We start from the raw sequence: 22,034 nt of genomic DNA on the forward strand, positions 1-22,034 counted from the left end.
AGCGCTAGCTCTTCAGCTTAGAAACAGAGATGAGCACCGCCCCGTAGAGCTGGAAATGATTAGCACGGATGTGTGAGGGGAACCTTTACCTTTTACCTGGTGCAACTCAGGGTCTCTCTATCAAAGTGAAGAATGTACCTCCAGTTGGGGCCGGTTCCCCTCCGTGAACCTCAAAGAAGTTAAGGAGGAACCAGAAAGGTCTATGGAGATTCTCAATCATCCAGGTCATGGTCGTCCCAAAGGTGCTTTTTCCACCAGGCAATTGGATTTTCTTGGTTTTCTCCCTTGAAAACGTTTCACTTCTCCTCCAAGAAGCTTCTTCAGTTCTAACTGCTAAGCAAGACAATTAGAACCAAAGAGGCTTTCTTGGATGAGAAGCGAAAGATTTTCAAAAAAAGAAAAGAAAGCCAAGGAAATCCAGTTGCCTTGTGGAAAAAAGCACTTTTGGGACGAGCAACCAGAAATATCTGCACTTGGTCCTGAACCTCATTCATTTATGTCATATGACTGAGGCTATTTTGACCAGGACCTGGTATCAAACGGTTGCTGAGATAAGTCTGGATCAAAGGCTTGCGATTATTAGTCATATAAAGCAGCGGATTTTGCATTTATAATCCACCAGCAAAAGACGAGATGTTAGTTACCAGAAGTTAGTTACATAGTTAGTTACTATGTTCTTTGGTTGGGGTAATAAAATAAAACTTATTGAGAGGTCTGTCCAGACTATCCTGCCTCAAAGTCTTGGAAGATGGAAGACCACCTTCCGTCTTCCAAAAAGCGCCCCTGATCTCTCATTCCATACCAGAGAAAGGAAGGAGTTATAGAATGATGGTTATCTCCCAGGGATGGTCACCCCGCTCTCCCCCAAATGTATCTTGTTGAAGGGAATTAATTAATTAAGGGAGGTCCACCTAAAGGGACCAAGAAGAAGGCCCTTCTCCGGGGCAGCTTCCTCCTTGTGGAACATCATCCCTACAGGGAGTAAAAGATTAATCTCCACTTTGACAAGACCCTGTTTTTGCCAACAGGCCTGGTGGCCCCAGAGTGGGATGGAGCCCATCAAATGGCTTCTTTGTTTGCTGTGGCCAGGGGAGTGGGGGGTTATTGTTTTTATTGTTTTATATTGTGTTTTTATTGTTATAAGCTGCCTGGAGTCACTGAGAGTGGCCATATAAATTGTCGTCAGTGAGTGTGAATGAATAGTATTTATTGCTATTTCCCAGTGCTCGCTTCAGAATACTTTAGCTATCCGGAGATGTCAGAATTTTCTAATCCATAATTTAAAACACAGTGGCTTAGTTTACCTACAGCAGTAAGCATAAATGGGTATATCTGCAGAGTATGTTAGGCCAAAAGCACACCAGACCACATTAATTGATCGGTTAACATTCATTCTAGGCTTCCCAAGTCTAATACACCTGTGGATGGTTTCACAAGTTCAAATAAACAAGGGGGACAACATAACACTTTTTCTCATTATTCCCAATAGGGAAAGGACCAAATGTTTTGCCCTTCGTGTTCTCTGAGCTAGGTTGTTTTCTTGCAGACATTTCGTTACCTGCCTAGGTAACATTATCAGTGCTAGAAGAGAGTGAGGTTTTCTCTCTGTACAGTAGCCTATCTGGATTGGTTAGGACGTGATCTTCTTACTAGTTCCTTGAGTAGGGTCCTGTTTCCGCTCGATTATTTATCAAACATCTCAACCTGGGCTACAAAAAATGTCACTGGTTCCAAAATAAGATGATGAGACCTGTGGACTCTTTAAATTACAAGGCAAGAGTTTTGTGTGGAGAAGAAACACTTCTTTGTCTCCATTCCAATAATGCTACCATTTGCATATTTTGTTCTCAGGTTGCTATCCTTGTCCAGGGCCAAATATGAACCCCATAGCTCTAGGGAGCCGGTGGCTGGCCTATGCAGAAAACAAGGTAAGGAATCCATTCTAATTTTGTTACTGATTTAAATCTGGCTCTTTCCTTTTCTTTCTCTTTGTCTGTCTGTCTGTCTCTCTCTCTCTCTCTTTCTCCTCTCTCTCTCTCTCTCTCTCTCTCACACACACACACACACACATGCACACACATACACGGATGTGGTAGAAAAAGAACATGTGTAAGGATGGTTGACTTCCAAATAGTCCTCTTGGTGTTTTTATTATGAGTCCTGTAGTTTACTTTCCTTGCAGTCCATCAGGGCGGTGTAATCTGAAGTCCCAGCGCTTCAGGGGCCTCTGAAAACTTGGACGGAATCCCCCTAATGGGAAGGAAAGACTTCCCAGAAGTAGGTTTGAGAAATTCATGAATCACAACTCTACAAAACTATTAATAGCTGCCTGGACTGATAAAAGGGGAGAGAGAGAGGAAAAAAAAATATTTGTTCCAGTTGCTTTCCTGCCTCTGTTTGCTTGTATGGGCTCATTTGTTGGCATGGTCTCCTGCCTTGCCTAGGACAATCTGGCTGGAGGAGAGAATGCAGCAATAAACAGGACTTTCTTACACAAACACATGTAGGGAGGGCGAGAGGGAGGGAGGGAGATGGGGGGAGAGAGAGAGAGAATGAGAGAGAATGAAAGAGAGACAATGAGAGAGAGAGTGAAAGAGAGAATGAAAGAGATAAAACAGAGAATAAGATAGAATGAAAGAGATAATGAGAGGGAGAATGAAAGAGAGAGAGAGAATGAGAGAGAGAGAATGAAAGAGAGAGGGTAATATAAAAATAAGCATTTTCTTAAAATGCTAATTGTAGAGGCAGGATTGAAGGTACCCTTTAAGTAGCCGGTGTTACTATAATCTAAGCCCTCAATTTACCATCACAATTGAGCTGCAAATCTGCATTGCTAAACAAGACAGTTGTTAAGCAAATTAGGCCCCATTTTACAACCGTCCTTACCACGGGGTGTGACGTGAATCACCGCAGCTTGTAAGTCAGGGACACGGTTCTTGAGTGAATCCGGCTTCCCCGTTGACTTTGCTTGCCAGAAGGTTGCAAAACGTGACCACGTGGGCCCCGAGTCACCTGTCCTACACCATCAGGCGTACCTGCCAGTTGCCCAGAGTGTGAATTTTTAGGTCACATGACCTTGGGGATGCTGCGGTGGTTGCAAGTGAGAAAAACGGTCACAAGTCACTTTTCCCCCCCCACTGCCGTTGTAATTTTGAACGGTCGCTAAAAGGACTGTTGTAAGTCGAGGACTGCTCGTAACGGGGTGGAAGGAGGGGTGGGAGGAGAATCCCAGGGCTCCAAGGGTCTGCCCAAGGGGGTTCTGCTGTTGATTGGTTGACTTGACCTAATGCAAACACTTCCTTCTTGCAGCTGATTCGTTGCCATCAGTCCCGGGGTGGAGCTTGTGGCGATAACATCCAGTCCTACACAGCCACAGTCATCAGCGCAGCCAAAGTGAGTCTTTCCGTGGCCGACATGGCGACGTACATTTTTATTTAAAAGTAGTTTTTATACTGTCTTTCATTTCAGGGTTGAGTACAGTCGGTAGTCCTCGACTTACAGCCGGAACGGAGCCAAAAAATTAATGTTGTTAAGTGAGACATTTACTAAGGGACCTTTCTTGCCGTAGTTCTTAAGTGAATCACTGCAGTTGATAAGTGAGTGACCCAGTTGTTAAGCGAATCTGGCTTCCCCATTGACTCTGCTTGCCAAAAGGGGATCACGTGACCCTGGGACACTGCAACGGTCATCAATAGGAACCAGTTGCCAAGCGACTGAATTTTGATCACATGACTGTGGGGGTGCTGGAAAGGTTGCAACTGTGAAAAATGGTCCTAAGTCCCTTTTTTTCAGGGCTGTTGTAAACTTTGAATGGTCACTAAATGAACTGTTGTAAATTGAGGACTACCTGTATAGCCAAAAGCATTTATTTCAGTTGTATAACTCCCCTTTCCTCAAAAAAGATACAGGCGAAAATAAGAAAACGGCAGGTTTCGTATCAACAAAATACAAAAAGAATTAAACAATTTAATCTGACAAACCAATTAGAATGACATTAAAAACATTTTCAACTTTCACCTTCATTTTTGTTAGGCATATTACCAGAAAATTATGACAAAGGGGTTGTATATTTAATACTACATGGGTTGACAGCAGCAGGAATTGTATTTGCACAATATTGAAAAAAATGAGGAAACTCCTACAGATGAAAACATAATTAAAAAAATATTAGACTTTGCGGAAATGGATAGGTTAACATTAAAGATAAACAATAAAGAAGATACAGAATATTTTTAACATGGGATTTATTTTACAAATGATTAGACAGTAGAGGTAGAAATTAGAAATTGGAAGAATACTATACAAGTAAATATTGCTACTATTGTAAATTGACCCAGACAATACACTGTTTATTAAGTACTCATGTATGAGAAAGAAAAATATACAAATAAAATGTGTATATCTATCTATCTATCTATCTATCTATCTATCTATCTATCTATCTATCTATCTATCTATCTATATATCTATCTATCAAGACATTTTCACCTGAAAAAAATTGGTAGGAACTTAAATGGAGCTGTGCTTTTTATAAAACAGGGAATTTCTACCTAATCCAACATTCCCTCCTGAAATGGTTATCCAGAAAACCCACAGGCACGATAGGAGCCCAGCACCAACAGAGCTGGTGGTCAGGAATGATCAAGGCTAAAATAACATCTGGAGGGCCACCGTTTTGACATAAATATAAATGTGAATGAAGAAATATATATTTTCACAGCATGAGGACATATGCCTTTTTTAAAAATGTCATGTCTCTGAATATGGAAATCCTATGGAAAACATCTGGGTAAGATTAAAGAGTAAAAAGTGGTACCTTTGTGGGCATCAGCTGAAGGCCACCTACCCAGATAGAAGACGTGGACGATGGCTTTTAAAATCCTAGCTCCAGTACAGATAGTCCTTGACTTACGACCATAACAGAGCCCAAAATGTAAGTTGGTAAGCAAGGCAGTTGTTAAGTGAGTTTTGCCCCATTTTATCACCTTTTTCTTGCTACAGTTGTTAAGTGAATCACTGCAGTTCAGTGGTGGGATTTTAATTTTTTTTACTACCGATTCTGTGGGCGTGGGGGTGTGGCAGGGGAAGGATACTGTAAAATCTCCAGTCAGAGGTGGTATTTGCCAGTTCTCTGAACTACTCAAAATTTCTGCTACCAGTTCTCCAGAACTGGTCAGAACCTGCTGAATACCCACCTCTGCTGCAGTTGTTGAGTTAGTAACACAGTTATTGGATACATCCTATTGGCAAAACTGGTGAAAACCAACTCTGAAAGTTCCCGCGGTTTTTACCTAATTAAAAGAGAAAGTCTTCCTCCTTTTCCCCCCAAGTCATCAGTCACATGGTCCAATCGAGGTGCTGGCCAGTTGCTTGGTTACTTTGCTCCTCCCCTCCCAGCCACCTGTTAGAATGACCTTGGTTCCTACAGGAAAACCTTTTGTTTGCAAAACCCCAGTTAACTATTTCCCTCCCCCTCCCATCCAGTGGCAACCCTGAAGCCTCAAAGATGGCCCCAGCCAGGTTCGCTTCAGGGTTGACATTGAGCCGTCACTAAATGAATGGGTGTAAGTCATGGACTGCCTGTAATCAAAGGACTAGAACTCACAGTCTCCCAGGTTCGAGGCCAGAGGTGTCAAATTGGATTTCTTCAAGGGCCGGATCAGCATTGTAGTTCTCCTCTGTGTGCTGGCAGGGGGGAGATGGGACAGATGCCTCCTACAGTACCCTGCCGGCCCCAACGGGGCGTGGGGGGGCTGGGGGGGGACCCCTCTTTGCCCCCTTTTTGGCCTGAATGGCCTCCTGCAGTACTTTACTGGCCAAAACATGGTGTGGTGAGGGGGCAGCGTGCAGCTTCCCCGTGCCCCATTTTTGCCCTCCATGGCCTCCAGCAGCACTCTGCCGGCCAAAAACGGGCACTTCGGAGGCCTCCCATTTTCGCCAGCTGAGTGCTGCAGGAGGCTGTGGAGGCCGAAAACCGGCTGCCGGAGGGAGGCACAATGCCCATTGTAGCCGGCAGAGGCATTGCGGGCCAGTCTTTTCCAGGCTGGCCCCACAGGCCGAATATAAGCACCCCTGTTCTAGGCTGATTTTCAATTTCATTGTACACATGTTGTGCATTGACAATAAATGTTTGGTTGATTGATTCTTTAACCACTACACCTAATAGGCTCTCACCATTGCCTCGGTAGCAGCTTTTTCTTCTTCTCTTCCAGGCCATTTCCTTTTCCCTCTACAATCCGGTAGGAAAATGTAACACATAGAGCCATAATTTAAGAATTCTGTTCTGATATTGGCCTTCTGTCAGGCATTTTTCGGTGGATTTCTGAACTGGCTAAAGGGTTAGATTAGGTGACAGTCCCTTCCAGCTCCTACGTTCTAAATTTATATCTGTAAATTCAGTTAAACACGAGAAACATTGTCATTTAACTGTAAAATACACCCCTCTCTGGGTTTCTGAAGCCCTGCTTATTATAACTCCCGTCAGTTTCTCACTTTCTGGGAGAAGACATGGTGGTTTGCAAGGAAGGAATTGAAAAGTTGAAGTTTTCAATTGGTGGGCTTTGACCAGCTTCTTCAAAACAACCCACAGAAAAAGGCAGAGAATGTGCCATTTCCTTAGATAAACAAGCAACATTTTGAAAAGAAAAAAAAAGTGCATCCCATAATGATGACTATGGATGCCAACCAATCTTCTGTTAAATGTGTGGAAAAATCACAGGTTTTGTATCGGTCAAGACAAATATGGATCTCTGTGTGTGTATTTTGAAGGGGAGGGGGAATATGGAACTGTGTTACACAATTTGTTTTATCAACTTTAATACAGAATAAAATACAACTTGCCTCCAGAAGTTGTGAATGCTCCAACACTGGAAGTTTTAAAAAGATGTTAGATAGGGTTTCCAGCCTGAACAGGGGGTTGGACTAGAAGACCTCCAAGGTCCCTTCCAACTCTGTTACTCTGTTCTATTCTAAACATACATTTCCTTAATTTCATGAATGCCAGCATATTCTCATTCTTATTCTTACAATTAAAAAGATAGTCTCTCCATTTCTGGATTTGTATTTCTGCTTTCATAGAGACTATTTAACTATTCACCCAGTGAAATACACCTTGATGGTCGAGTGGGTTTTATGCTGCAGATGTTAAAGAGGCATATTGTACGGTAGTTAATTAATATTTAGCGTGTCCCCTTCCCCAAGACTTAGAGCAAACAAATTGAGGGGAGGAAGGATGTTTTGGGCATTCTGAAGTTTTGGTGTGCTTTCAAAGTAGAAGGCGTGGTAAATACGGCCAAGTAGAGTTTGGTTTAGTGGCTAAGGCAGCAGATTAGAAACTGGGAGACAGTTAGTCCTAGTTCTTTCTGTTTTAGGCATGAAAGTCAGCTGGGTGACTATGGGCCAATCACCAGGAGACGGTGAGTTCTAGATGGTACAGAATATTAAAAACAAGCACAAATAGGATGAAAAACAGCTTCTATCCCGGGGCAGTAGCTCTTTTGAATTCTACTCTATAGTGCAGTGTTGGTGCGGTGTTACGGGTTTTCGGTTCAATGTGTGGAGTGTGAAGGATGTGTATTTGTGTTTATTTTCATGGTCACGATGTGCACTGAAGATGGTGTTTTATTTCGTTGTATGAGGTGCAATGGCAATCAAGTAAACTAACTAACTAACTAGTTCTATCTTAGGCATGAAAGTCAGCTGGATCAGTGATCCCCAACCTTTTTATGCCGCGGCCCGGTACGGCATCAGCTGGGCGCCGTGGCCCGGTACGGCATCAGCTGGGCGCCGCCATCTTTTGATGAAAAAGTGCTTCCGGTGAGCTTTCTACCCGAAAAGCTCACCAGAAGCACTTTTCATCAAAAAGATGGCGGCGCCAGCAAACCAGCGGCCCGGTAGGACTTGTTCCACGGACCGGTACCAGTCCGCGGACCGGTGGTTGGGGACCCCTGAGCTGGATGATTTTGGGCCAGTCACCAGGAGATGGAGAGTTCTAGTCCCACCTTAAGCCTGAAAGCTGGGTGACCACAGGCCAGTCATTCTCAGCTCTACTCACCTCATATTGTTGTTGTGGGGAAAATAGGAGGAGGAAGGAGTATTGTATCTGTTCTCTTGCCGTAATGTGATAAGTTGGGCACTTTTATTAATTGAAATTAGAAAAAGCTATCTGAATCTGATACCTAGGCAACACTGTATTTTTGCTGCTTTTAGCAAATACTCTGATGAAGTTTTCTTTAGCCACTGAAGTAGTCAACAGTACAGATGGTCCTCAATTTATGACCATAATTGAGCCCCAAATTTAGGTTGCTTAATGAGAAATTTGTTAAGTGGGTTTTGCCCCATTTTACAACTTCCCTTGTCCCCTTTGTTAAGTGAATCACTGCAATTGTTAAACTAGTAACACCATTATTAAGTGAACCTGGCTTCCCCATTGATTTTGCTTGCCAAAAGGTTCATAAAAGAGGATCACATGACCCCAGGACCATCATAAATGTGAGTTAGTTGTCAAGCATCTGAATGTAAATCACATGACCATGATGATGTTGCAGTGGTTATAAGCGTGAGATACAGTCATGTCACTAAGCAAACTGTTGTAAGTCGAGGACTACCTGCAGTGCCTGTGTGTTTGTGTGTGTGTGTGAGAGAGAGAGTGATGTGTCCTAGTGGATCCCCCTTAAATAAGAACCGGCAGTGTGTTGCAGAAGCTGCATCAACAGAAGGATAGCATCCAGATTTCAAGAAGTGATAGTACCACTTTATACTGTACAGGTGAGGCCGCACTTGGAATACTGCCTCCAGTTCTGGTCACCAGGATCCCCAAAAAGATGCTGAGACCCTAGAAAGGATGCACAGAAGAGCAATCAATATGATAAGAGGTCTGGACTCTAAACCATAGGATGAATAACTAAGGGAACTAGGTACGAAGGCTGTTTGGTGCTCCCTGAGCTTGGTTTTTTCTTGCAGATGTTTCATGACCGAAACTAGGTAATGTTATCAGTGCTAGTAGGGAGTGAGGTTTGCTCTCAATTTCTATTCTATAACTTGCCCTATCCGTAATGGTGGGAGTGGTCTTGAAGGTTCTTTGGTTGGGGTGTTTACTGTTATCTTGTTTGGCAGTTCCTTGATTGGGGTATTTTTTTTACTTCTGGATTGTTGGTCTGATGTTATTCTTGGTGTTAACTATGCTCATTTGGGTGCTGATTGCTGGTGAGGAGGTGTTTGGCTCCTTTTATTCCCATTTTGACTTGTTGATAGTCTCTTTTGCACAGGATAGCAATAGCACTTAGACTTATATACCGCTTCACAATGCTCTAGAGCCCTCTCTAAGCAGTTTTACAGAGTCAGTCTCTTTCCCCCCAACAAACTGGAGCATCATTTTTCTAACCTCGGAAGGATGGAAGGCTGAGTCAACCTTGAATCTGGTGAGATTTGAACTGCCAAATTGCAGGCAGCCGGCAGTATGTAGATGTTGTTGCCAGGCTTCTAGGAGTTCTCTAGCATTTTGGGACTTGGTTTGGTCTAGGATGGTCACAATTTCCCAGTTGAAACTATGGTTGAGTCTGTCCACATGTTGTGAAATTAAAGAGTTTCCATCATGTCTTCTGACTTCTAGTTGGTGTTCATGCGCTCTGCTAGTCTTCTACCTGTTTGTCTTACATACTGGCTGTTACAGTTCTAATATCAACTATTCGACCAGTGAACCCAAAATAAGGAAACAACTCTCAGGAGCTTTGAATACCCCAAAGTGTAAGACTTTATTGGATATACCATTTGGGTACCAGCTCTGGTTTTAAAACCAGCTCCGGTTTCCCTGCGCAAATGTTTGCTTAGTTAAACCATAGCTTCCCTTTCTCCCCACCCCTGGAGGTTCACATTGTCCAACTATGAGTGTCCTTTTGTTTTGGGAACAGTCCAACTCCTTCTCAGGCACCTGCAGTGATGACCTTTGACGGTTTCCAGGCTCTCCCGATCCGTGCGTAACTTCTCAGCACTCCATTCCACCCTCCCCTCCCCCCCCAGTTCATTGGCAAGTTGAATAGCAATAAGGTTTGAAAGAAGCAACCTTGTCACCTTACTCTGAATGTTCAATCTTGTCACCTTACTCTGAATGTTCTCAGTGAACATAGTTAGATGCCGGTTTTCAAGAAAAGATTGGACAACCATTTATCCGGGATAATATAAAGACTATTAGCACTGGAAAGGGTTGGACTAGAAGATCTCCAAGGTCCCTTCCAGCCTTATGACTGTAACGAACAATAAGGCTGATATTCAGGATTTTTACAGCTCCCCCCCCAAAAACCCCCCCCTAAAGAATGTACTTTTGACATGCCAGACACAGATTTAAACACCCAGACTTCCTCACCCATAGTAACACTGATACTTTTTCCATTCTTCTCTCTCTCTCTCTCTCTCTCTCTTTTTTTTTTTGGAGTCCTTTAAGCCCCAAAGTAGCACAAGTCACTTCTAAAAAACCATACGCAAAAAGCAGGCATCTGTTTTCTCTTGTTACCTGATAACTCCGTAATGAGTCCTAACAGCTTATGTGAGAGCCAGGCCATTAGCACTAATGGACAGAGAAGACAGCTGATATGGCATGGGAAAGGTTAAAAGATTACCGAAGAAAAATTCACAAATATGCTTACCGCAGAAGGGAATGAGGCATGGCGGGTTTCAGGCTTGATATTTACGGACTAATGGATTGGGTCAAATTGGAATCGGCGTTTCTGATGTCTTTTTTTGGCTGCCTTGCCTTCCTGTTCTGTTGCAAGGCAGGGTGGCCACAGGTGGTTATTGCTTAGATAAGCACCCTGCCTTTTATTTTCTGAAACCTCAGCAGTTGTTCCCTGGTGCTGTGGCCAGGTTGGCTGACCTTGCGCGTGTCCGAGTGGGCATCTCAGAAGGACCACAAAACCACAACATCTGGACAAACGTTTAGCAGCGAGAGTTGGAGAGGGAATGTCTAGTTTGATGAAAAAGAAGGACTAGGGCAGTGGCCCCCAACCTTTTTTGTGCCACGGCCCGGTACCGGCATCACAAAATGATCCGCGGCCCGGTACCGGCATCAGCACGCATGGCAAGGTGAGCCGAGAGACCGGCCAGCCAGCCGTCCCCCGCTTCTCCCCGCCACCTTCAACTCCTCCTTTGTACCTTTGTCGATGGGCTTTGGGATGGCTTTGGGACGGTCGCTCGGCTCGCCTTGCCTTGGGTCCTGAAAGAATCCTCGCGCCTTAGTTTTGTTTGAAGCCACCCCCCCCCTTCGATGAAACTAAGGCGCGAGGATTCCTTCAGGACCCAAACGCCGCTTTCCAACCGGAAAAGCTCACCGGAAGCACTTTCTCATCAAAACAAGATGGCGGCGCCCAGCAAACCGGCAGCCCGGTAGAAAATGTTCCACGGACTGGTACCGGTCCAGGGCCCGGTGGTTGGGGACCCCTGGACTAGGGGGTGACATGATAGCAGTGTTCCAATATTTGATGGGCTGCCACAAAGAAGAGGGGATTGACACTTTCTGAAATGGTATAGGGTTTCCTGCCTAAGCAGGGGGTTGGACTAGAAAACCTCCAAAGTCCCTTCCAACTCTGTTATTCTGTATTCGAATCCTAGTAGACAATCACTTAAATATGAGCCAGCAAGCACGCAGCTGCAACCCAAAAAGCCAATGCAATCCTAGGTTGCATCAACAAAGGGATAAAATCAAGATCACGTAAAGTGTTAATAGAACTTTATAATGCCTTGGTAAGACAACACTTGGAATACTGCATCCAGTTTTGGTCACCACATTATAAAAAAGATGTGGAGACTCTAGAAAGAGTACAGAGAAGAGCAACAAAGATGATTAGGGGATTGGAGGCTGAAACATATAAAGAACAGTTGCTGGAACTGGGTATGTCTAGTAGTTTAACGAAAGGAAGAACTAGGGGTGACATGATAGCATCTTCCAGTACTTGAGAGTCTGTTACCAGAGAAGAGGGGGTCAAGCTATTCTCCAAAGCACCTGAAGGCACGACAAGAAGCAATGGATGGAAACTAATCAAGGACAGAAGCAACTTAGAACTAAGGAAAAATTTTCTGACAGTGAGAACAATTAATCAGTGGAACGACTTGCCTCCAGAAGTTGTGGTTGCTCCAACACGGGAAGTTTTTGGGAGACTGGACAACCATTTGTCTGAAATGGTTTAAGGTTTCCTGCCTGAAGAGTTTCCAGCCTTTTCTTTTCATTTGAAAAAGTCTGTAAAAATAAACTTAGGAGGACTGTAATCAATTTAATCAGTCCAGGTTTTAGACAGGAACTGGTTGCATGGGGAAGACATGTTCAGTACAGGTTGTCTTCGACTTACAACCGTTCGTTTAGTGGCCGTTCAAAGTTATAACGGCATTGAAAAAAGTGACATGACCATTTTTCACACTTACAACCATTGCAGCATCCCCATGGTCCCATGATCTAAATTCAGATTCTTGGCAACTGGCTTATATTTATGACGGTTGTAATGTCCCGGGATCATATGGTCAGTTTTTTGCGAACCTCTGACAAGCAAAGTCAATGGGAGAAGCCACATTCACTTAACAACCGTGTTACTGACTTGAGAACTGTAGTGATTTGCGTAACAGCTGTGGCAAGAAAGGTCATAAAACGAGGCAAAATTCACTTAACAACTGTCCTGCTTAACAAAGGAAATATTGAGCTCAATTGTGGATGTAAGTCAAGGACGATCCATATAGATGTGTAGTTGAGGATATAAGGCAGGAATTCATGAAAATCTTTTATTGGTGGCTGTATTAATTATCCAAGTGAGTTCAGGTGATCTTTACAGTCCTTAGAAGACTCATTCACAGGTCTGATTCATATTTTCTGTTTACCTTTTTACTCTGATTTTATATATATAAGAAAGAACAGTTAAATAGCCCTGGGTCAGGGCAATAACCACAATCTGAACACTCCCACTTGAATTACGGCACTTTAAGCAAATCTATATTTCTTCCATCTTTAGTCAGTGCTGATCTGCCATCTTTGCCGTTTAGCCAAATGTGATTAAGTAATGGCAGTTCCTAATTGCTTGCTGGAATGGGTCCTAATTGTGCTGCATTCAAATCTGAAGTCCAAATTAAAAGGTTCACTGGTAAGTTAGTAAGTGGTAAGAGTCACCATGGGTGAATAGGTGGCAATATAAATTCAATAAATAAGTAAGTACTGTAAGTAAGTAATAAAGTAAGTAAGTAAGTAAGTAAGTAAGTAAGTAAGTAAGTAAAGTAAGTAAGTAGGTAGGTAGGTAGGTAGGTAGGTAGGTAGGTAAGTAAGTTGATCCAGGACAGTTTTCATGAATTAAAGGAGAGAGCAACCTACCTTTGAACGACTCAGTTAAGTAAGTGGAATGGAATGGAATGGAATGGAATGGAATGGAATGGAATGGAATGGAATGGAATAGAATAGAATAGAATAGAATAGAATAGAATAGAATAGAATAGAATAGAATAGAATAGAATGAAGGGGCCTTGGAGTCTTCTAGTCCAACCCTCTGCTTAGGCATATTTCTGCTATTGTTGCTTGCATTCATGCTAGTATCATTAAGAATATAACAGAAGGTACAGGAAATCAACTTATAATCACAATTGAGCCCAAAATTTCTGTTGTTAAGTGAGACATTTGTTAAGTGAGATTTGCTCTTTTTATGACCCTTTTTTGCCACAGTTAGGGGAGACATGATAGCAGTCTTCCAGTATCTGAGGGGCTGCCCCAAAGAAGAGGGAGTCAACCTATTCTCCAGAGCACCTGAAGGCAGGACAAGAAGCAATGGGTGGAAACTAAATCAAGGAGAGAAGCAACCTAGAACTTGCCTCCAGAAGTTGTAGGGGCTCCAACACTAGAAGTTTATAAGAAGAGATTGGAGAACCATTTTGTCTGAAATGGTGTAGGGTTTCCTGCCTAAGCAGGGGGTTGGACTAGAAGACCTCCAAGGCCCCTTCCAACTCGGTTACTCTATTCTATTCCAATTGAATCACTGTAGTGGATAAGTTCGTAACCCCTGCTGTTAAGTGAATCTGGCTTCCCGGTTGTTTTTGCTTGTCAGAAGGTTGCAAAAGGGGATCTCATGACGCCCGGGACACTGAAACCGTCATAAATACAAGTCAGTTGCCAAGCATCTGAATTTTGATCATGTGACCAGGCAGATGCTGAAAAAGTCGTAACCATGAAAAACGGTCCTAAGTCACTTTTTTCAGTGTTGTTGTAACTTTGAACAGCCACTAAGTGAAGTAAGTCGAGGACTACCTGTATGGTAAGGGACAGCTCCATCATCTTTTTAAAAGTCTGAATCTGCCCAAATTTTCTCATAATATCGGTTGCTTCAGTTAAACGTTCTGGCTGCCAAGCAATTGTATATTTGTGGCTGCTATAAATACTGTGAAATCAATCAAAAAATGGATAATTTGAATTTCAGATAATAATTGCAAAATGGCATCTATCTAGAAACTTTGACAGTGGAAGCAAGCATGTTTAAATGGAATCAATTGCTCTTAGCCCATTTTATTTATATATTTCATTTTTGACAAATCCATGAAGGTCAGGCTGGTTCATAGACTACAGCAGGCAGTTGAAATATGATCACACTACAACAAGGGTCTTCAAACTTGGCAAGTTTACGACTTGTGGACTTCAACTCCCAGAATTCCTGAGCTGACATGACTGGAGGAGGAATTCTGGGAGTTGAAGTCCACAAGTCTTACAGCTGTCAGGTTTGAAGACTCCTGCATTCCAATAACAAACCTACATTTCATTTCAAGAGGAATCTGACAATTCAAGAATTAACAGCATCATTGAAAAGCTATCAAAAGTTTGCAAAGTATAAAACATTCCCTTAGGCTTAGAGCAGTTAACAGGATCCCCAAACCTCAACAAGTTGATATGCAGATGGTGGGTGAACTAAAATCATTGAAATTAATGGATAGCCAATGCAGTACAATGTCTCTATACAGGTAGTCCTCAACTTACCACCACAATCGAGCCCAACATTTCTGTTGCTAAGCAAGACATTTGTTCAGTGAGTTTTGCCCCATTTTATGACCTTTCTTGCCACAGTTGTTAAGTCCATCACAGCGGCTGTTGTTAGCAACACAGTTGTTAAGGGAATCTGGCTTCCCCATTGGCTTTATCTTTGTGTCAGAAGGTCACAAAAGGGGATCACTCAGGGGTAGGATCCAAATTTTTTAACAACCGGTTCTTTGGGCATTGCTTAGTTGGTGGGCGTGGCTTGGTGGTCATGTGACTGGGTGGATGTGGCTTGGTGGTCATGTTATTGGCTGGGCGTGCCAACTCAATATCACTCACATCGAGGCACGCATCTCCTCGCCTGGCCTCTCATGACTGTGGGGATGCTGCAACAGTCGTAAGTGTGAAAAACGGTCATAAGTCACTTTTTCAGTGCCATTGTAACTTCAAATGGTCACTCCACACAAGCAAAGTACCAGCAAAGGAGGGGAAAAAAACTCCAGAGAAGTTCCAGAGACAGGAAGTCTAGTCCTGCCAAGAATGTAATAAGGGTTAATGGAAGGCAGTTTCTGTAAGTAACACCAGAATGTTTCCTTCCTGTCTTCCTTACAGGATTAGGCCAGTAATTTCTTCTAACAACCGGTTCTCCGAACTGCTTAGAATGTTAACAACCATTTCTAGCGAATAGGTGCGAACTGGTAGAATCCCACCCCTGGGATCACTTGACCCTGGGACACATCAAAGGAACCCATTCTAGCAGCCAAACTGCAAGGATAATGCAATTTTGGTCATCTGTAGCCAAAGTTTTTTCCCCCCCTTTCGTTGCTGTGGGAGTTGCACTGAACTCATCTGAAAACTCCAGTGTAAGAAAAAAGAGAAGAAAACAAAATTAAGTTCCCAAATGCTTGTATGCCTCTGGTAACTAGGCTTCTCATGTCTGCATAAATAAATTAAATGGAGCTCTTTCTAACCTGCGATCTGATTATATCATCCCTCTATGCAAAATTCGCTGTGTGTTTATAAGGCAGTTCATCTGCCGTCTCCTGCAGAATTGCACCTTCTCATAATGACGTTTGTTTAATCACTTGGGGTGATAAAATGGTAGAGATTAATGTAAAAAAAATGGTGTGGTTTGGTTGTGTATGCATATGTGCATAGAAAAGGCCTTTATTTTGCCATCTCTCAAGTTTAATTTTATATAATAATATATATTATATATTCCGGCAACTCCTATTGTCCACATGGAGCCAGCAATCTTGTTAAGGCCCAGGATTCAAGTGAGGTATTCTGAAATGAAGAAAAGGACCAGTGGAGACAGGATAGCATCTTCCAATATTTGAGGGGCTGCCACAGAGAGGAGGAAGGGATCAAGCTAGTTTCCAAAGCACCCGAAGGCCAGACAAGGAACAGTGGATGGAAACTGAACAAGGAGAGATTCAACCTGGAAATAAGGAGCAATTTTCTGACAGAACAATCAACCAATGGAACAGTAGTTGCCTTCAGAAGTTGTGGGAGCATCCATCACTGGAGGCTTTCAAGAAGAGATTGGACTGCCATTTGTCAGAAATGGTGTAGGGTCTCCTGCTTGGGCGGGAGGTTGGACTAGGTGACCTACAAGGTCCCTTCCAACTCTGTTAATCTGTGAATCTGAAATACAGAATACTCCCCTTAAAAGTAGCCTTCCTTGGATGTTCCATAAAGCAGGGGTCTCCAACTTAGGCAACTTGAAGACTTGTGGACTTCAGTTCCCAGAATTGCCCAGCCAGCCATGCCCGGAGCTGCTGTCTGGGGCTACTGTGGCTGGTAATTATCATAGTTGTGACTCCAAAGGAAATCTAAAGGCGAAATGGCCAGCAGCAATCAGAAATAGAGAAGAAGAAGTTTTTGGTGCTCTCTGAGCTGGGTGGTTTTCTTGCACACATTTCATTATCCAAGTACAGGTAATCCTTGACTTACAACCATTCATTTAGTGACCGCCCAAAGTTACAGGGGCACTGAAAAAAAGTGACCATTTTTCACAATTACAACTTTTGCAGCATTCCCCCCTTGATCATGTAATCAAATTTCAGACGCTTGGCAATTGGTTCATACTTATGACCGTTGCAGCATCACGGGGTCATGTGATTCCTTTTTGTGACCTTTTGATAAGCAAAGTCAGGTTACTAGCTTAACTGCAATGATTCGTTTAAGAACTGGCAAGAAATGTCTTAAAATGGGGCAATTCTCACTTAACATATCCCATTCCCTTCTAACTCTGATGATGTTGCCTATTTGGGTCATGAAACGTCTGCAAGAAAACCACCAAGCTCAGAGAGCACCAAGGACCTCACGGTTCAATCTTGAGCTACATATATTCTCTTCTGTTGGTATAGAGAGTAAGAGACAGCCTTGCATGTTGGATAGATAGCTCGGGTCAAAAAGTGAATTCTGAACCTTGAGTGTCAGGTGGGCCTGGATGACTTCTTGAGGTCAGTTGTCCAGAAGATTGAACAGCTGTCATTGCACCTTAGATAGGACTCTCAGAGCCCATGGTTATAGAGTCCAAGGTTGACTCAGCCTTCCATCCTTCCGAGGTCGGTATAACGAGGACCCAGATTGTTGGGGGAAGATGCTGACTCTGTAAATCTGTAGAGGGCTGTAAAGCACCATGAAGCGGTATATAAGTGCTATTGTTGCATGTCTCAGGGTGCTAATAAAATGAAGGGCAGACTGGCGAACCCACTTCAGTTCAGGGCACAACGTCCATGTACCCCTAAAACCTTATATGGAGTTGAATGCTGCCACAGAGAGGAGGGGCTCAGTCTATTTTCCAAAGCACCCAAAGAATAATGGATGCAAACTGAACAAGGAGAGATTCAACCTAGAAAAAAGGAGAAATTTTCTGATACTGAGATCAACCTGTTGTGGTTCGCTGGCAGCCTGTACAGATGGCAGTGGAATCGGACAGTGGGGAAGAAAGGGGATCAGTCCGGGAGTCTGGGGAGGACTCGGACGAGGGTCCTGCGTCTGATGCAGAGATGGGGCCAGGACCATCTGGGAGTGGGGTGTTGATTCCAGAGTCTCCAGAATCTGGCAGCAAGGCAGAAGACCCAGGGGAGCCTGTTCCCAGTGCGTGTGTGCACAGAGCTGCTAGAAGGCAAGAGCAGCTGAAACAAAAGGGGTGACTCAGGAGTAAGGTTTGGAGGTGATTACCCCTCCCAAAAGGGATAAAGGAAATGCAAAGGTAGAGAAACCTTTGCAGGAAGCAAAGTCATTTGTTCTGTTCGGATTAAACCTTGAAGCTCTGTGTGGACTTTGTATTTTGGTTGGTTTTTTCCCCCCCAGTTAATTTGGCACTTTAGTTGTTGGCAGCAATTCAAGGAGATAAAGGTGGGTGCTTATCTCGAGGGACTGTTTGGGACTCATTACGGGCTGGGAATGTACATAATTCCCAGTGTTGAAATAAAACAAGAGTTATTTTGACTAAGTATGTGCTTAATTACGGTTTCAGGAAGCCTTGGTCAGAACACAACCGATGGAATAGAAGTTGCCTTAGGAGTTTATTTATTTGTTTGTTTGTTTGTTTATTTATTTATTTGATTTGTCAATCACTTACAAAATTATAGGTATAAATATAAACATGAGTAAGAATACAGAAAATAAGTACAATTACATGGGGACAATAGGAAAGGGACGGGAGGCACGATGGTGCACTTACGCACACCCCTTACACAAACCTCTTAGGAATGGGGTGAGGTCAATAGTGGATAGTTTGAGATTAAATGAGTGGGGAGGCGGGGTTAGAAGATTTGACAACAGAGTCAGGAAGTGCATTCCAGGCATTGACCACTCTGTTGCTGAAGTCGTACTTTCTGCAATCAAGTTTGGAGCAGTTAACATTGAGTTTGTATCTGTTGTGGGCTCTTGTATTGTTGCAGTTGAAGCTGAAGTAGTCACTGACTGGTAGGATATTGTAGCAGATAATTTTGTGTACTACGCTTAAGTCCAACCGTAGGCGGCATAGTTCAAGATTGTCCAAGCCCAAAATTTCAAGTCTGGTGATATAGGGTATTCTGTTGCGAGTTGTGGGAGTTTCCATCACTGAAGGTTTTCAAGAAGAGACTGGACTGCCATCTGTCAAAAATGGTGTAGGGTCTCCAGCTTGGGTGGGGGGTTGGTCTAGATGACCTACAACGCCCCTTCCAACTCTATTAATCTGCAAATCTGAATCTGAGGCTTCTCAGATGACATGAGAACGCTCCTCTACACGCCTCTGCAGTGAAAGGAAACAATTCCCAATTTACTTTTGTGTGGTACCTCCTGTTTATTCCAGAGAGATACACCATCCTTTCTATTTCTGAACAGCTTCCTGTGCCTTGAATAGGGGAGCCAAAGAAGCGTACAGCCTGATAAACAATATTAATATTTAAAGCATAACAGGGGAGATACAGAAGCCAACCGGAGTTGAACCAACCCTTGTCAAGATTTGGCTCTTCATGAAGAACTGGGAATTGACTTCTAGAAAGTGGTGGGTTGAGTTTAGAGGGGGAACTGCAGTGTAGAGAGTCCCCAAACAGCTCCTCGATTAGTTAAAAGTTGGACCCAAAGCAATGCCTCTCCATTAAACAAAATGGAGCAGGAAGAATAGCCCAAAGGAGACACTATCCTAATTACAGAACCCATTAGAGAAGCCTTAGAGAAGCCGTCATAGCTATCATGTCAGTTTAAGTCAGGGGACCCCAAACTTGGCAACTTTAAGACTTGGGGACTTCAACTCCCAGAATTCCCAGTTGGGGAATTCTGGGAGTTGAAGTCCCCATGTCTTAAAGTTGCCAAGTTTGGGGTCCCTTGCTTTAAGTGATTGGGTTACCTTTCTATTAAGCCGCAGAGACCTCGCCTTGCCGAAAATTGGTCCATATAGCCAGAGATATCTCAGTAGTAATGTATGGCTCTGAGAGTTGGGCCATTCGGAAGGTCAATCACCAAAGAATGGATGCTTTTGCATTGGGGTGCTGGAGTAGACTCCTGGACTGCAAGGACATCCAATCAATCGATCCTAAAGGAGCCCTTGGAAGGACAGAACCTGAACCTGAAGCTCAAATACCTCGACCACCGAATGAGAAGAGAGGACTCCTAGGAGAAGACCCTGAGGTTGGGAAAGGTGGGAGGTGAAAGGAGAAGGGAATGGCAGAGGATGAGATGGTTAGATGGCCTCTTTGACGCAATGAATGTGAATTTGGGCAAAACTCCAGGAGATAGCAGAGGACAGGGGGGCCCTGGTATCCTGTGGTCCATGGGATTGAGAAGAATCAGACACACTTAGTGACCGAACAATCCCTACCATTCTGCAGCCATCACCTGCCCAAGAATGCATTGTCAGGATAATTATGGCAGTTTTGGGGGAATGAATCTTCAGTACCTATAATCAATCCCGACTTCTTCCATCTTTAAAGTGAGCATCTTCGTGTCGGTCCCGTTTTCCCATTCTTAAGTGTGAGTTTGTGTATATTGGTTGAACTTAATTCAAAGTTGAGTCCATCTGCAAAATACACTTTTTTTTCTCTGAAGGCTGCTGGGCCTGTTAGCCAAACACCTCTGTAAATCTCTGCCTCGAAGCCGGGAGGCCATCCCAGCTGCTCCAAAGCTTTGCCCAACCCTTCCCAAGTTCCTCCTAAAGTCTTCTGGGCAAGCGTGGACAAGTGTGGAAGACATCTTCAACCAGGCTGCCTTACTGAATGATTTACACAGGCCCAATAGGTGCCTGGTGCCTACAGTGAAGCCTTTTCATGACCAGGTCTTCAATTTTTCCGCTTAAAAAGTCTCAATATTTGTTTTAAACCCTTGTCCTGTTGCTATCTCTCTGCTTTCTCCCCACCACCACTTTTATTTGTGGGGTCTTTCTTTTAATCTAAGTGAAATGCTTCCATTGCTTATACAAGAAACCCTCGACTTACGACCATTCTCAATCAATCAGAATAGAGCTGGAAAGGGCCTTGGGGGTCTTCTAGTCGAAACCCCTGCTCAAGCAGGGGGCCCATTTCAGACAAATGGTTGTCCAGTCTCTTCTTAAAAGGCATCAGAGCACCCACAATTTCCGGAAGCAACCCATTCCCCTGATGAACTTCCAGTGATGGAGCACCTACAGCTTCTAGAGGCCATCGGTTAATTCTGTAGACCTGGTTATTTGTCCTAAGTGTGAATCCCAAAGGTGCTTTTTTCATGAGACAACTGGATTTTTGGGGTTTTGTTTGAAGACGTTTCGCTTCTCATCCAGGAAGCTTCTTCCACTCTGACTGGATGGTGGGGAAGGGAAGGATTTATACTCTTTACAGACAGCTGGTCATTTGCATCCATTTTGAGAGTGGTTGGGGCCACTTGGAAGTTTATCTGTGTCCTCGGGGTCACCTGATCATATCAGCCTCTCTAAAAGGATGCAAATGACCATCTGCCTGCAAGGAATATAAATCCTTCCATTCCCCGCATCCACTCAGTGCTGGAGAACCTTCTTGGATGAGAAGCAAAACGTCTTCGAAGAAAAACCAGAAAGTCCAGTGGCCTCTTGAAAAAGCAACTTTGGGACAACCATGACCTGAATGACTGAGAATCTCCATAGACTTCTAACTCCATAACTTCAGGACATTTCACCTTAGTTCCAGGTTGCTTCTCTCCCTGATTCGTTTCCATCCCTTGCTTCTTTGGGGCAACCCCTCAAACACTGAACCACTGCTATCACGTTCCCCCCAGTCCTTCTTTTCATTAAACTAGGCATATTCCCGCAACCTTCTTCATTTGCTTTAGCCTCCAGTCCCCTCATTTTCTTTGTCCCGATTTATGCTGCTCACAAAATTCCAGCCTGATCCAAATTCAAGAACACAGAAAATGGGAGAGGGTCCGTCCCCCCCCATGATCTGGCCCAACAGAGGCTGAGAACACGAAGTATGCTTGTCGGATGTGGTGTGTGTGTGTGTGTATGTGTGTTTTCTGAGAAGCTGACCGTGTGCCAGTTGTTTAAGGATTCTGTTTCTTCCACTTCTGGGGAGAGTTTAAAAGGGCGGAGGGTGGAGTGGGAGGGACA

The 22,034-nt window shown here is 43.7% G+C and overlaps 1 protein-coding gene across 10 annotated transcripts in view; it reads left to right on the forward strand.

Annotated features, from left to right (window-relative positions):
• The window catches only part of BCAS3 (BCAS3 microtubule associated cell migration factor), a 624,015-nt gene that overhangs the window by 94,027 nt on the left and 507,954 nt on the right, over positions 1 to 22,034 (forward strand). For all 10 annotated transcript variants that reach the window (XM_087956170.1, XM_087956184.1, XM_087956163.1 and 7 more), the window contains exons 10-11: positions 1,852 to 1,928; positions 3,310 to 3,393. In XM_087956170.1, coding sequence (XP_087812296.1) covers positions 1,852 to 1,928; positions 3,310 to 3,393 — 161 coding nt within the window. The remainder of the gene's footprint in view (positions 1 to 1,851; positions 1,929 to 3,309; positions 3,394 to 22,034) is intronic.

This window comes from Notechis scutatus, chromosome 1, assembly GCF_049901735.1.
Source record: "Notechis scutatus isolate UNSWTSFEM ecotype Mainland chromosome 1, rNotScu1.2, whole genome shotgun sequence".
NCBI lineage: Eukaryota > Metazoa > Chordata > Lepidosauria > Squamata > Elapidae > Notechis > Notechis scutatus.